The sequence below is a fragment of the Trichomycterus rosablanca genome, chromosome 16 (genome assembly GCF_030014385.1).
Source record: "Trichomycterus rosablanca isolate fTriRos1 chromosome 16, fTriRos1.hap1, whole genome shotgun sequence".
In the NCBI taxonomy this organism is placed as follows: Eukaryota; Metazoa; Chordata; class Actinopteri; order Siluriformes; family Trichomycteridae; genus Trichomycterus; species Trichomycterus rosablanca.
Window position 1 is genome coordinate 6,557,295 of NC_086003.1, and position 15,093 is coordinate 6,572,387.

The following is a 15,093-nucleotide window of genomic DNA, read 5'->3' on the forward strand; positions in this document are numbered from 1 at the left end:
TAAAGTTAGGACCATGTTGTTCGGTTGGCGGATGTTCCCTCAGGCCAGGTACAAACTTGCTTTCAGAAATTAAGGTGAACAGATTTCCAAAAGACAACGCACAGCGAAACGCTTGGATTGCTGCTGTAAATAGAGCCGGCTGGATACCCACCATCAACTCTTATAATAAATGTAATATATATTATTTCATAATAAAATATTGTAAACAAATGTACTCAGTTGAACGCTGTTCTCATGGTGTCTTGTCCCTGACGTTTAGCTTAAGTGTATTAAAATACGCAGGCGCTTAATATTTGTATTAATAGAACAGAATAAACATAAACCTAACATAAGCCTTAAAAAGTTTACATTTTCCTTAGAATACGATGTAAAAGCCATAACTTTATAGGACTATATTTTGGGGAAATGTCACTATATAAAATTATATTAACAGCTTAATTAGCTGTAATAATTAGCTTAGCTTAATTATTAAATGAGACGCAGACCTGTAAAGAAACATGGATCTACTTTTGTAATACAAAAAGTAAATAAACTATTTATGAATACATTGTGCTTACTGTAAAATATTTCATGTATTTCCAGTTAGGCTATAAAAAAATCGTTTTAGCATTAGCTAATATGTTCTAATTCAGATGATAAGTAATTCACTGTGGTTTGTCATATTTTTATCATATTATAATAGCTCTTAGCTCAACAGACACAAAAGGGGAGATGACTCAATAATTATTTTAATAATTAATTGTATGCGTCCAAGCTGCGGTATGCTTTCACTGCCTCTCTGGTGTAAACACACTCCGTTTCAACAAGGTAGTGACACACGGCTGGGTATGTTACCTCAGGCAAACGTTTTAGGTCAGCAGAAAAACACTGACTTCTTAAATTCTCCTCAAAAGTGGCTGGTAAAGATACTTGATGATCTATCATTCATTTCTGCTAATATCGCGTTTGTTCCACGTTCGGGAGACTCGCAAAGTACGAGCTCGTCGTGTTGACAGCTGGATGGTTGTTTAAAAATGGCGCTACCGGAAAGGCGAAAGGAACAGACATGCGCAGTAGCGTTGTTATTGTTTACCCTCATTGAAACGGTCTATAGAGCAGGGCAGGGAGAGTGCAAGATGACCCTTAGCGCAGCTCCTCCGGAGGAATTTCCTTATCAGCAAGGCCGATGCTGATAGCAGGGGAAGCCAAATAGCAGAAATGACTAGCTTTTATAATCCGAACGAGTAAAAAATGCACACACAGCCGATTAATAGTGTATATTTTGGCTAAATTATTCTAACCAAACCATTGTTAGGTGAAGAATGACGTTTCAGTAATAAACATATAGTATCAGTTCAAATGATTAGATCCCAAATACTAGATCTTTCTCTGGGTGTTGTGCACTTTAGCACACGCCTCTTCCGACATTAGCACGCACATAGGACCACCATTCTCTTCCCATATTCCGTTGTAGCTTATAATAATGGCACCTTGACTAAACAGTAGGAGCTGTTGCAGCAGCCCACCTGACATTTTCTTCCTCAGACATGGCCAGTTGTGTCTGCTGAGCACCACCAAGACTCAATCTTGAGGCGTACTGGACTACTGCACCAGCCAAATGGCACCTTTGGCGGAAGGATTTAATAGATAGGAAAAGCAGCACTAAACCAAACCTAGCTTTATTAATCCGTGTTACCACAAACCAACATGAATGCCCACTGCTGCTGAGGTCCGGGTTCTAATCTGAGCTGTGTTATCAGCCAGCCGGGCATCTACACATACATTACTGGCTATATCTGAAAATGGTGGTGCCACTTTGTTGTTCGGTTTTTACCTCTCGCCGCTGTGCTCAAAATTCAATCTAATTAAACTGTGAACCAGTTTGCCTCTGACCTTTTTAAAGCGCCGCCAGTTAGGCAAATTTTTATATGACGTATACGTAGCCAGAAGCAAATTTCAAACAAGGTGGAGAGAAATCCTACGGCAATTCAGTTAGCAATCGCTCAGTCAAAATGTCCAAGATGTTGAAGTCTAAAGCAGCTAAAAACACGACTCGGATAAATGAGTTTGGAAAATTCCCAACCAATCCTGTGGACGCAGAGGGGGGTGTCAAAACACGGACGAGAATTTTTATCTTTGAGACCGTCGCTGGATGTTCTAGGTTAGCATTCAACTGTTAAGGTAGGCTGTGCTGTGTATTGTAGCTTCCATTGATTCTATAATATAATGTATGAGTGTTATTTGATAACTATCATGAAATGTGGCACTTTTTCTTAAAAACTATTAATAGGACAATGGAAATAGGTGCGTATACGTTTTTAACAGACCTGTAGGATGCGCTCCTGGTGAACTCCGACAAAGTCGAGCGCCTCGTTGATGAAGTTGTAGCGCAGTGTTTTAAGTAAGCTCTCCATGAGAGAGAGACAGAGTCTATACACACCAGGCCAGGAGGGGGCGTCCACAGGCTTCCGAGAAAACGCCTGCGAGAGACGGACACGTTCACATTCATCTTGCTGGCACAGAGCATGTTTCAAACACAAGGCATTACTGTTACTCTACTTATCTCCACTTTTCCCATTATCCGTGAAAAGTTGTATGAGGTAATATGAAAGCACTTGCGCATTAGTTTCAGCCAGGAGAAAATGGCTATGAAAAGACATCAGAAAACAGAACCGGAACACAATCAGGTACCTGTGTGGTTCCATTAACCGGGCCTTCATATACACTGAGCAGAGGGAGGCAGATGCTCTGAATCACCCCGGCACCTGCTACTGCTGCAGCTCCCTAAAAAACAGAAGGTGCACAAACAACCGAAAAGGTCATTTTAGTGAATCAAAACCGATGCTAAAACATTGCCTACAAGGGCAAGTATCTGGACACCCATTTCAGTGATGGAGTTCTGAGGTTTTAGCCCCATGAACTGCCAACATGTGTAGAAAATCAATCAATATTAATAAACATATGTAACCAACTGTGTGGCAAAAGATTCATAAGGCATTGTTTGGCAAGTTTAATGTGGAAAACATCATCTGCCTGTACAGGGCCCTGACCTCTATGCTACTGACCCTTTGGGATGAGACCTTTTGGACTGAAATAGCACTAATTTCCCACTAATACATTTTAACATCTTGTGGAAAGCAAATGTACTAATATAATTACTGCCATTGTAATGGTGTGGATGGCGTTTGTGTACAAGTTTATTTAATTATTATGTTTATTTAAATATTATTATTATATTATTATTTAAATTAGTTTATTTCTTATTATTTTTCTTCTGCCATTTTATTTGGACTCTGACACTTTTTAAATCTCACATCTGACACACTCACTTGGTGTATGCAGCTAAGTGGTGGCCCCTAGTAGTGCCATCCCACCACAGTTCGGCAAAAATATGCAAACTATGTAACTTTTATCGTAACATTTAATGGAACTTGTTTACAACTTTATAATGTATGACTGAGACTTGAGGTTTACTGCCAATGTGTGAGAATTAAGACAACATAGTATGACTATATCTGAAAACCTAGTGATCTCTCTACAAAGACGGTATTTTACGTCATCCGAGGCAGTAGGCAGCTCACTAGACAGAGCCATAGATGAAGAGATTATGCAAAAATGTATCTTTTTACTACAATAACAGTAAAATCATAAATACACCATTAGTAAATGGAAATGTTTTAGCTCGGTGTAGTCCAAAAGCTTCACCAAAATTAAAATGTGCTTACTTTATTAGTAGCTAACAGTTCTAATTATGAGCTATGTGGTATCCAAACACACCATATGGACAAAAGTATTTCCAAGGATTTTCATCATACATCAGAAATTAGTTGTAAAAGTCAAACGGAAGATATATTTTGTGTACATAAGCATGTGCGTACCTGAGGCGTCCTAGCAAGTGTGAGCAGCAGGTGCAGTGCCGCCTCGGTGAAGAAAAGATTCTGTTTGGAGCGCAGACTGAGCTCAAGGGCGCTGAGTACCGAGGGTAAAACGGGAAGCTTCCTCATCACCTGCAGCCACTGCTCACCGTCCTCGTCAGCCCTGCAGAGCTCTTTAGACAGATGTAGAGCTAGCACACACACCTGTGAGAGAGAGAGATTACAATCACAGTCTTAGACAGAAGTTTGCACACCCTTAATTTCCATTTTTGTTGCTAACGAGAGGCAAACAGGGAACACTTCATAATTGCAGCTGTTATAAGGTATGCATTTGGCCCACGCTTAGACGGCCAATCGGACAACAGCAAGAATTAAAAGGCCATTTCACCGAATGGGTGCCGTGTAGTAACTTGAACTTAAACTTTATTTTTTATCTTTGTTCAACACTGAATCTAGTAACAAACATATCAAACATATCAATCTCAGGCAATTTTGTTGAATTTTTTGTTGTATATGAGTAACAGGACTGAGGTTTTAACATAGAATTAGTAAATACATAAAATACAGCAGCATGGAGTTCACGCTAAAAGCATGAAAACACTACGCACAGTCCATTTATTTTTAAAATAAACAAATAACTAAGATCAAATGTAGGTAACAGGAATGTATGTTGAGATGAATCTTCTCAGTCAGAGTTACAATATTATCAAACATACAGGGGGAAAAAAGGGAGAACTAACTTCCTCCCATGCACACATGCCACTTAAAACTTTACTGTGCAAAAAAGAAGCCTTATGTTAACCATGTCCAGAAGCGGCGTTGACTTCTCTGGGCTCGCAGGCATCTAGGATGGACCATCACACAGTGGAAACGTGTATTGTGGTCAGATGAATCAGCATTCCAGGTCTTTTTTGAAAAAATGGATGCCGTGTGCTCCGGACCAAAGACAAAAAGGACCATCCAGACTGTTATCAGGAACAAGTCCAAAAGCCAGGGTCTGTCATGGTATGGGTCTGTGTCAGTGCCCTTGGTAAAGGTCATTTACCCTTCTGTGATGGCAGCATTGATGCAGAAAAGTACATCGAGATCTTAGAGCAACATGTGCTGCCTTCAAGACGTCGTCTTTTCCAGGGACGTCCAGCATTTTTCAACAAGACGATGCAAAACCACATGCTGCACATATTACAAAGGCATGGCTGCGGAAAAAGAGGGTACGGGTACTGGACTGGTCTGCCTGCAGTCCTGACCTGTCCCCAATAGAGAATGTGTGGAGAATTTTGAAAGAAAAAATAAACATTTTAAATTATATATCCTATATATTTGCAATTAGATCAATGTTCAGGACACTTTGCTCAATTAAAATAATGCATGTTCATATTAATTTATACATATGGCACTGATTCAGTGGAATGGCCCAAAACTGGATCAAATGAGTCCAAACACTTACAAATTATACACGCACTGTGACATTAGAAACAGCAAATAAAAATGATTAATTCCTGTCACCTTTCGTACTCACTTTTCTCAAACACCGTTACCCCCTCTTCTCTCTCACATCACACCATTGACTCATTTCCTCCATCACTTTTTCTGTTTCTTCCTTACCTACTACAATTATCACTCCCTTCTTAATTCATTTACTACCTGTCTTACCTGATTACCTATTTCTTTCCTCTGTTCCTCACTTCTTTATGCTCGTCACTACTTTCCTTTCTCAGTACTTCCAGACCAGCGCTTCCATTACTTGCCTTCTTCTATAGATCCTACAGCTTTAACACTCACCGAGTCTCTCTGGTCTTTCTGGATGCGCGGCGAGTCCGTCTCCATGCTGTCCTCCTGGACTTCACCTTTTTGGCTCATGTGCCGCGTGCTGTCAATCAAAGCCAGAGCCTCATCCTGAACTGTCTCGCACACACAGAGCAGTAGCTGGGGCAGCTGGGTAATTTCTCCTCCTGATTAAAAAACCAACACCTGATCAATACATCACTTCATTTAAATGAATTGGGATTCAGCAAACCAAAAAAATACAGCAGCTAAAGGAGAGAGAGTCCGTCAGGTGAATGAGCTATTTTGTGAGATCGGGTAAAACAGAAGATGCTGTTACTGCTGCAAAGGGAGTTTTTGCATTTCACACCACGAAGCATCACAGCAGCTACAGATCAGTGGAGATCAATGGAGCAATGCAGCACATCTGCCTCGTTAAAAAGCCTTTTCCTGATTCTAAAACAGTGTACCATGATAGAGGTTATTGTCAGCACCATGATAGCATCACATTCTGTTGAAATAGCTCTAGTGATGAACTAGTTTTCATTGTGTTTTTTATTGTTTCGGGCCAGATGCTGAATGGAAGGAAATACGATTGTCTGACCATAAAGGCATTTATTAGTTGTCTTGTTAAAGAATAGCTGTTTATTTATTAAAGTTCAATAACATAGCTGAATTATTGATGCATTTGTCAATGCCACCAACTACTGAACCTCTTTTTTGAAAACCAAAATATGGTCACCCTAATTAACCCAGACCTTGACTGTCCGTTCCTCATCCTTTCTCACACCCACAGACTCACCGTTAAGGCCCTGAATGTGCAAAGCTGAGATGAGAGCTGAGAAGAGCTTGGCTTTGGTTCTCTCCATCAGCTGCTGATCAGCCTGAAGAACACACTCTAACATCAGAGAGAGTGGAGGAAGAAGAGCAGGAGCTGATACCAACACACTGAAAACCAGAAAGAAAGAAACTGTTAAGATGTTTCTTGAGCTCAACAATCAGTATTCATTTATTCAACTGTTTGATGGATCAGGAACACATAAATAGGGTGTACACCATACGGAAACCACACAGATGCAGGAATGCAGCTTGGCCAAACCATAAAAAGGCCAACATGTAATAAATCCCTTACTGTGACGAGCACACATGTTATAAAACAGGTAGTACCAGGCAATTTTTCTTACACTCTAGTCATATCCAGTTACCCGATTGCATTACGATTCCTCTATAACAGTGGTGGGCAAACTACGGCCCGCGGGCCACATACGGCCCTATAGGCTGTTTGATCCGGCCCGTTGAGCATTTACAAAATTGTCCTTTAGAGTAGGGCTTGCAAACTGAATCACTGAGTCAACAAGTCAGAAACGACTCTTTTCAAACGAATTATTCATTGGAATCGAATCAGGGAGCTGTGCTCTTATTTACCGACCTTTGTTAAAGTCGAGTCTATTGTCAATAAACACAAACATTTCATTCTTTAATTGATCATTTATATTAGTTCATCCCCCATCTGCTACTGGCCCGGCCCGTCTGTCAAATTTTAAAACCCAGTGTGGCCCTTCAGCCAAAAAGTTTGCCCACCCCTGCTCTATACTGATGTTGACCTCCACTCCTGAATGAGGAGAGCTGTGACTAACACATGTGGAACAGCTTTGGTCATGGAGAGTCACACCCTGTTCCCATTATCTGCATCAGTTATGAGGATTCCCTTTTGGCACCTTCTCTGCGAGCGAGTCGATCATTGTTTGCCTAGGCACCCAGCTTGCTAGTAGCAGAGCTGAGATTCAAACCAACTACCAGGCACCTTTTTGGGAGGACATGTTCGACCAATAGGATTGTAGATTGAATTAAGTACACAGTTTTGCCAGTTGCAAACACACATACCTTTTCCACTGCTTGAGGATGATGAGAAGCAGAGTGGCCATCATGGAACCCAACCGTAGGCATGCAACAGACTGAGGAATCAACAACTGCATGAGAGAGAGACACATTAATCTGGCATAGTGTAAAGGTTTAGGTATCTGATACATACACTATATGGACAAAGCTTTCACTCTTCTGGAAGGGCCTTCTACAAGATTTTGGAAGGTGTCTGTGGGAATTTTTGCCCATTCATTCAGGTGGACGAGGAGACCTGACTCCGCTCTGCTCTAGTTCATCCCAAAGATGTTTAATAAAGTTGAGGTCAGGGCAGGCCAGTCAAGTTCTTCCACACCAAACCCGACCACGCTTTCTTTATGAACTGGGGCACAGTCATGCTGAGACAGAAAGGGCCTTCCCCAAACTATTCCCAAAAAGTTAAAAGCACACAATCGTCCAAAATGCCTAGGTATGCTGAAGCATTAGGATTAGGATTTGCCTTCACTTAAACTAAGGAGCCTAGGCCAAACCCATAGCATTATACCTCCTCCACCAAACTTTACAGATAGCACAATGCAGTCAGGCAGGTAACACTCTCCTGACATTCACCAAACCCAGACTTATCAACGACGTGATTCGTCATGCCACAAGAACATGTTTCCACTGCTTCGATGTCCAGTGGTCTGACGCTCGGCATTGTGCTGGGCGATGTAAGGCTCGCATGCAGCTGCTCAGCCTTTTAAACCAATGCCATAAAGCATCCAGAGAGCAGTTTTGTGCTGATGTTAATGCCAAAGGAGGGTTTCAAACTCTGCAGCTATTAAAGCAGCAGCGTGCTGGTAACTGCGGGGACTTTTCAGTTCCATTGCAGTCGCCAAATTCATGTGCGTTCTTGTTAATACACAATAATGGGCTCACAGATGATTAACAGTACTTTCGGCACTCACAACATCTAAAGGAAAGTCCCAAATTGCAAAACTCTGATGTACCTGACATATATTATTGTGTGTATGAAACATCTGAGGCAGAAAGACTTACTGCTGCTTTGGTTGCCTCCAGGACATCCATAAAGAGCTTTTGTCTTACGGAGTCTTCATTTAGGTGCAAAACAGCAGACTGTGCAGAACCAGAAACACACACACCAAGCTTAACTTAGACACAATGTGAACATGGCTTGCAAAATGTTTATATTCTGTATATCTTCAGATCATTTTATAATATATGCATGTGACTAGTAACTGAATATGTAATTGTGACTTGGTTTTGTTCAGTTTTTTTTTAAATTCCTTAAATGTACTTTCTTTAAAACATAAAACTCAGGGGTGAGTATGGCTGAGTGTATTGTACCCACATGGCTTGTGGAAAGGATGAGTAGTGTCCTCCATGCCGAAATGAGCATCTGAGTCTCGGGCAACGACCTCATTCCACTCTCCTCGTCCTCACAGGCCATGCATACCAGCTCCTTTACATACTGAGACCAGAATTCATAGCGTCGCTGAGAGCCAAGACGCTGCAGTGCGGCCTTCAGGGAGTCCTCCAGTTTACCACTGCAACACAAACAGCATACAACCAAATGTAGGTCTCAGCCTTCACTAGTGTTAACAGATCAATACAGTAAATTATATAAGATAAGATATACTTTATTTGTCATATACACATATACAGATGTACAGTACAATGAAATTCTTTCTTCGCATATCCCAGCTTGTTTTGGGAGCTGGGGTCAGAGCGCAGGGTCAGCCACCTTACGGCGCCCCTGGAGCAGACATGGTTAAGGGTCTTGCTCAAGGACCCAACAGTGGCTGCATAGCAGAGCCTGGATTTGAACCGCCAATCTTCCGGTTGATGGCCCAAAGCTCTACCCACTAGGTTACCACTGTCCCTGTATATCAAATTAATAACAAATTAATGTCATTGACAGTTTGGGGAAGGCTCTTTTCTGTTACACACTCTGCTCCTGTACTCAAAGCATGGTTCATTGAGACATGTTTTGGCAAGCCTGGTGTAAAAGAACACGTGTCCACACATTTTTGGCCAGGTAGCATATATGGACTTCTTAGCATATAAGAAGTCGCAAACACTAACAAATAATTAGGATACCATGCCACAAAGATGATAAATAAAATGATATAAGGCATTTTATTAATGTTTCTGCTGTGTTTTTTACCCAGAAGTGTGTTTTCCAATCATTCAGTTACAAAAAAAGAACATTTGCAACAATTTTTCATCACATGACTTCCATGTCATCATAAAAAGTATAAGGACACCCCTTCAAATTCTTTAAGGCCCTTTCCTCTTGCAGCATGACCGTGCCTCTGTGCTCAAAGCAAGGTCTATAAAGACTGAAGAATAATATATGCTATTTCGCTAAAAGGGCACAGATTCCCACAGACATACCTCAAACGCTTGTGTGAAGTCATCCCATAGAGGTCACTGTGTTTTAATACCGTTTAATTTTTAAATAGGATGACCAATAAGCTCATGGTCAACTGTCCAAATATGTGAGTGTATATGTGAGTGTATATTCTACCAAGTGCATGTAATTTTTTTTATCTCAAATCTCTATCACAATGGACTGCAACACTAATATGTGTTATATGTGTATGGAATCATGCATCTACCATGTTGGTAATGAGATACCTGACAACGTAGTAGATCTCAAGGCCAATTATCTTCATCACGAAGGCGCAAGACTCCAAAATGCAAGGCTACACAAATAAAAAACAAAGATTAGGAAATACACACATATGAACAACATATATGTAGCGGAGATGCACTAATTCTCCACTGATTTATGTGGATTCCTTTTTTTTAACACAGTAAATAACACTGAGGCTGAGAATCGAACAAAAATGCAGTGATTATTTAAATATTCAAGTATACAGCTATTTGTCCCAGAGAGCTTTTTTTAAATCCATTGCAGTCTTTAAGGGCAGGAAAATAGCTGCCTTCCCAAAAAATCCACTTGTATTAGCACAGCACTGGTGTAGCACAGGTGTTTAATGTGCTAACCTGCCCCTGTGTTCAAATCTCAGCTGTGCTGTCATCAGGCCTGGCACATAAAAGGACACATGGTTGGTTGTGCGTCTGTTAGGAGGAGGGGTTCCTCATCGCTGCTGTAGTTAGAAGTCTGTACTGTACATGATGCTGAGACCCGTACTCTAGCAGGCTCTAGGAGGGGTATGACAGTGTGTGGCCTGCCTCAGCCTCAGCAGGGGTAAGGTTGCATTTGGATACCACAACATTGTGTAAAATAACAGGAAAATGATCAGAATTTATGAGCGAACAAAGCAATGGCAAAGTCAGTGGACAAGGACAAGCCAGTATTGCCCCCCCTAGTGGTCGACAGTGGTCGTTACAAGTACTAACAAAGCAGATGATTTACTGTAATTTACAGTAAACTTGCTGTAAAATAGCAGCATCCATATACCCATAGGTGTTACAAAACTATATATGGTAATGAAAACAGTATACGAACAGTTATGGCCAGATCATTCTGCTTTATGGAAAGTTACCAGTATAAGTAACATCAAGATATTATGTTAGATACAGCTGGTATTAGAATTAAAAGACTATAAGTACAATTATACATTGAAGTATTCTGTATCAGTTGTAGCCTTGTGGTTAAAGTACTGGACAAGTAATCGAAAGGTCGCTGTTTCAAGCCCCACCACTGCCAGGTTGCCACTGTTGAGCCTTTGAACAAGGCCCTTAACCTTTAATTGTTTAGACATGTATACTGTAACAGTACTGTTAATCGCTTTAAAAGCACCTGCTAAATGTCTGCAAAAAAACTTTAAATCATTCAAATTTTACCTCTGTTGTTTCGGAGGGTGGAGGGAGTGATCCAAATAACGGTGCTGTCAGATTGTCCCAGAACTTCTTCCTGAGGGTGAAAGATAGAAACAAGAAGTATAATTTATATACACAGACATACAGACAGTATTTATTTTTCCTATATACATATACACATAAACAGTCCAATCAAGTTCTTGTTTGTGTGTGTGTACCAGCTGTGTAGTACAGAGAGTGGCAAATCACAAATCTCTCAATATATGAGCGTACACCTGCTGTGCAGTATAATGCCCTTGTACAGCAGTATTGCCATGTAATCATGTATGTTTGGCACAACCACAGTAATCTCGCTTTAGGTCTGTTCGAAAGCTAGTGAGCTGCCTTGCTGCCTACCTAGGCAGCTCCCTAAGTAGAGAGGATTCTAATAAGACGACTAATTGAACTCACAAGGCAGGTTATGTAGACGCACTACTTTAGACAGTTGAGAGTTTTCGCTCATTAAGCTAACACGGCCTCAGACCATTCAAACCAATGGGCAGAGGCAGCACAACCCGCTAGCATACCAGCTAACGTCTCCCTCAGTGTATGAATTTGCAAATAAATGACACGTGCATCTTTATATAAATTACAAATCAATTAGAACTTATTTACATTTAAAAAGAACTCTGCATTCGTCCGCCATATTTTTTTTTTTAAAGTTGTGCTGCACTGAATGCTGGGATTGCCTTTACTGCTAAGGAAGCATCGGATGCTCCCTCGTTATTCAGTCAGATTATCGCTTTGAAATAAGGCACCTCAGTAGGCAGCATTTTAAGGCATCTAAGAATTAAGACAGGCCGCCTTGGGGCCGTCTATGTAGAGAGGTCACCAGGTTATCGAACTGACCCTGTGTGTGTGTATGAGCGTGCGTGTATGATCGTGTGTATACCTGCTGCGCAGTACGGACAGTGCGCTCTCTCTACGATCCTGCCAGAGTGCATGTAAAAAGGCAAGTGCTGCCCGCTGTAGCAACGGGGGGCACCATGACTGGGACAATGGCACGTCAGAGTCCAGCAGGTCAAGAACCACAGACAGAATGCTCCATTCACCCAATGAGAACTCCTGAACACATACACAATATATAAAGCATGTTAAAGCTTAACTTAAAAGGGGGGCATACATTGACCACAAAAAGCTAAAAAAAAAGATCTCTGACCTTCGTTCCCTCACTGCTGTCCTTGGTCTCAAGGTTAAGGAAGAGCTCAATGAGACCTGGTTGGGTTTCTACGGCGACAGTGAGGAACTCCAGGATGGTGACTTTGATGCGCAGGTCGACTGTTTTACTCTGCATGTGTCTCAGGAACGCGTCCCTGATGGCTGCTGCGTCGCTCCCCAAGCATGCGTAGACTGACATTGGAGCCACCTGAACAACACACACACAATAAGATCTGGCTGTCTAAGTCAAGCTTGATGTGCCTGCACTGCTAAATGGATCAACTGTTCCACCACATTTGCCATAATTGTGCAACACGATTTGGTTGTCTTTAAGGCAAAGCAATGCCTTAGGTAAAATCTGTAAAAACGCACATGATGGCCAAATACTTGTGGACACCCCTCCTAAGTATTGAGTTCAGGTGTTTTTATAAATGTTCAAGTAATATGTACGTCTAAATCAATGCTTCAAACTTAACTGGTAACTGGTTGGAGATGGCTCATTCCTGTTCCAGCATGACTGTGCAAAAAGACCAGGTTGAACACCTCTGGGATGAATTAGAATGTCAATTACAAACCAGGCCTTCTTGTACAGTATTACTGCCCGACCTTTTAAAAGCTCTTTTGTCTAAATGAGCACACACACTGCAGAATATTGTGTAAAGCTTTCTCGAATTATAGTGATGTCTGAATCATTAGGGCAGTTGGTCATGCTGGAGGTGCCTACTGATTAGAAAGTTGAGGTGGAAAGAGCCAAATATGTCTCCCTGTCCAGAATATTCTTGCCTTGCACCCAGTGTTTCCAGTAAAACCGGACCTGCCATGACCCTGTAATGATGCACCACAAGACAATTTAAAATCGATTCAATGTGTAAAGATTCATATTGGTTATTATACATGAATAATGAAAACAGCAGAGGTCACTGGCACTATTCACCTTGTCTGGTTGACGTCACTACAGGGTTGCCAGGTTCGGAATTTTCCAGCCAAATTTATTTGTGAGGATACATAATTTATGTGAGGGATGTATCGTTACATCCCTACTGACCAGTATAAATCAGTTGATGAAGATGAAATTAAATAAAAATTAATAATAAATCAAGAAACAAGAAAGATGGTGCATTGGAATGATATGGCTGATTAAAAAATTACCGAGGCGAGTCTCTTTAATAGCTGAACAGCAAGCCTTGGAAGCGCAGGATCGTGTTTGTGGTAAATGTATTTGGCCAGAACAGCTATCAGGTTGTTGCCATGGCCACCTACAAGAAAATAAAGAAATCTCAAGCAAACACATAAAAATAATGAACAAACAAGTCAGTGGTTTGTTTGGATGGAGATCTCACCATGCTGTGTGAGAGCCTGTTCCAGAGGAGACACCGTGTCTGATTGAGGTTTAAGTCGGATAACATTGTTGGTGACTGAGAAGGCCAACTTTACCGTCTGAATCAACACCTGACCAGGACCCTCACAGCTCCCACTACTGAGAGAAAGATAGAGAACGCAAAACATAAATCACAATCCTCTAGCAATAGGACATGCTGGTGCTAGCAGTACCTCAAAAGCAACAAAAAGACAAGTTTTGAGTGAGGAGAGGGATACAATGTGCTTCAGATTCAAGATTGCAACAAGGCCTAGTGGCAGACACTGAGGACACCAAAACTACAGGCTGTCCGATGGCAAAAAAAAACCTCTCCACTGATTGGAATGACCACCAACTCAAGTCACCCCCAAAAAAAATGACAAACAGGTAGTAAAGTGCTCGATAAGGATGGTTCAAAACAGGCTCCTAGAGGCAGGAGTGAAGTCATGCAAAGCTAGAAAAAAAGCCCTTCATCAACAAGCAGCAAACAACAGCCAGACTGTTCACTATGGAAGCACTTTTGTAAGTTGCTCTGGATAAGAGCGTCTGATAAATGCCAAAACTTTAAATGTAAATGTAGGAGTTCATGTGCCCACCCCCCTCAAAACATCCTGTTTTTATAATAATAGGATATTTCAAAGAGTTTATTGTTTTGAGTACCTGCTGGGCTGAGCTGCGAGCACCGTGTTGATAGTGTCCACTCCCACTCCCATGATGTTCACCATGGCCTGGCCTGCTTCAGTGTTTGCCAAGCTGTAGATGCATAGAGACTGCAGGCTGGGGGAACTAAAAATACAGATGTACATACTATCAGAAAGACTTAAAACAACATTAAATACACTCATATAAACTATAATATAATTACCAGAGGAATACACTGACTAGCCACAAAATCTAGTTCCACATAAATACATTACATTTTGATTTTTAATTAATTCCTGCTATTTGAGAAGGGCGGTAGGTGGTCCCACACCCCCCACCAACATTATTCCATACGGAGCCATGTCTTGATTGCAAACCGCATTCAACCACCTTGTGCGGGTGTCTAGACCAGCTAGCAGAGGCATGGACTTAACTTCGTTTAGAAACATTAGTATATGCAAACCAGTTGACACACAAAAAGCAGAAAACAACTGCCCGGAAGCTACTTTGCTTCTAAACATCATTGTGGGTTGCCATACCTGCCCTGAGACTCCCCTTCAGGACTGAGATTTAGGATGGCATGGACCAGCTCCAGAATCAAGCAACCTATGACCGAGAAGAAAGATG

The 15,093-nt window shown here is 41.4% G+C and overlaps 1 protein-coding gene across 1 annotated transcript in view; it reads right to left on the bottom strand.

Annotated features, from left to right (window-relative positions):
• nup188 (nucleoporin 188) overlaps positions 1-15,093 on the bottom strand; it is a 33,611-nt gene that overhangs the window by 5,588 nt on the left and 12,930 nt on the right. Inside the window, exons 21-36 of the mRNA XM_063012105.1 lie at positions 15,006-15,072; positions 14,485-14,610; positions 13,808-13,944; positions 13,617-13,723; positions 12,469-12,675; positions 12,202-12,374; positions 11,295-11,364; positions 10,119-10,186; positions 8,830-9,025; positions 8,517-8,594; positions 7,503-7,588; positions 6,421-6,566; positions 5,637-5,806; positions 3,858-4,058; positions 2,671-2,763; positions 2,307-2,459 (exon numbers count right to left, since the gene is read on the bottom strand). Coding sequence (XP_062868175.1) covers positions 2,307-2,459; positions 2,671-2,763; positions 3,858-4,058; positions 5,637-5,806; positions 6,421-6,566; positions 7,503-7,588; positions 8,517-8,594; positions 8,830-9,025; positions 10,119-10,186; positions 11,295-11,364; positions 12,202-12,374; positions 12,469-12,675; positions 13,617-13,723; positions 13,808-13,944; positions 14,485-14,610; positions 15,006-15,072 — 2,078 coding nt within the window. The remainder of the gene's footprint in view (positions 1-2,306; positions 2,460-2,670; positions 2,764-3,857; positions 4,059-5,636; positions 5,807-6,420; positions 6,567-7,502; positions 7,589-8,516; positions 8,595-8,829; positions 9,026-10,118; positions 10,187-11,294; positions 11,365-12,201; positions 12,375-12,468; positions 12,676-13,616; positions 13,724-13,807; positions 13,945-14,484; positions 14,611-15,005; positions 15,073-15,093) is intronic.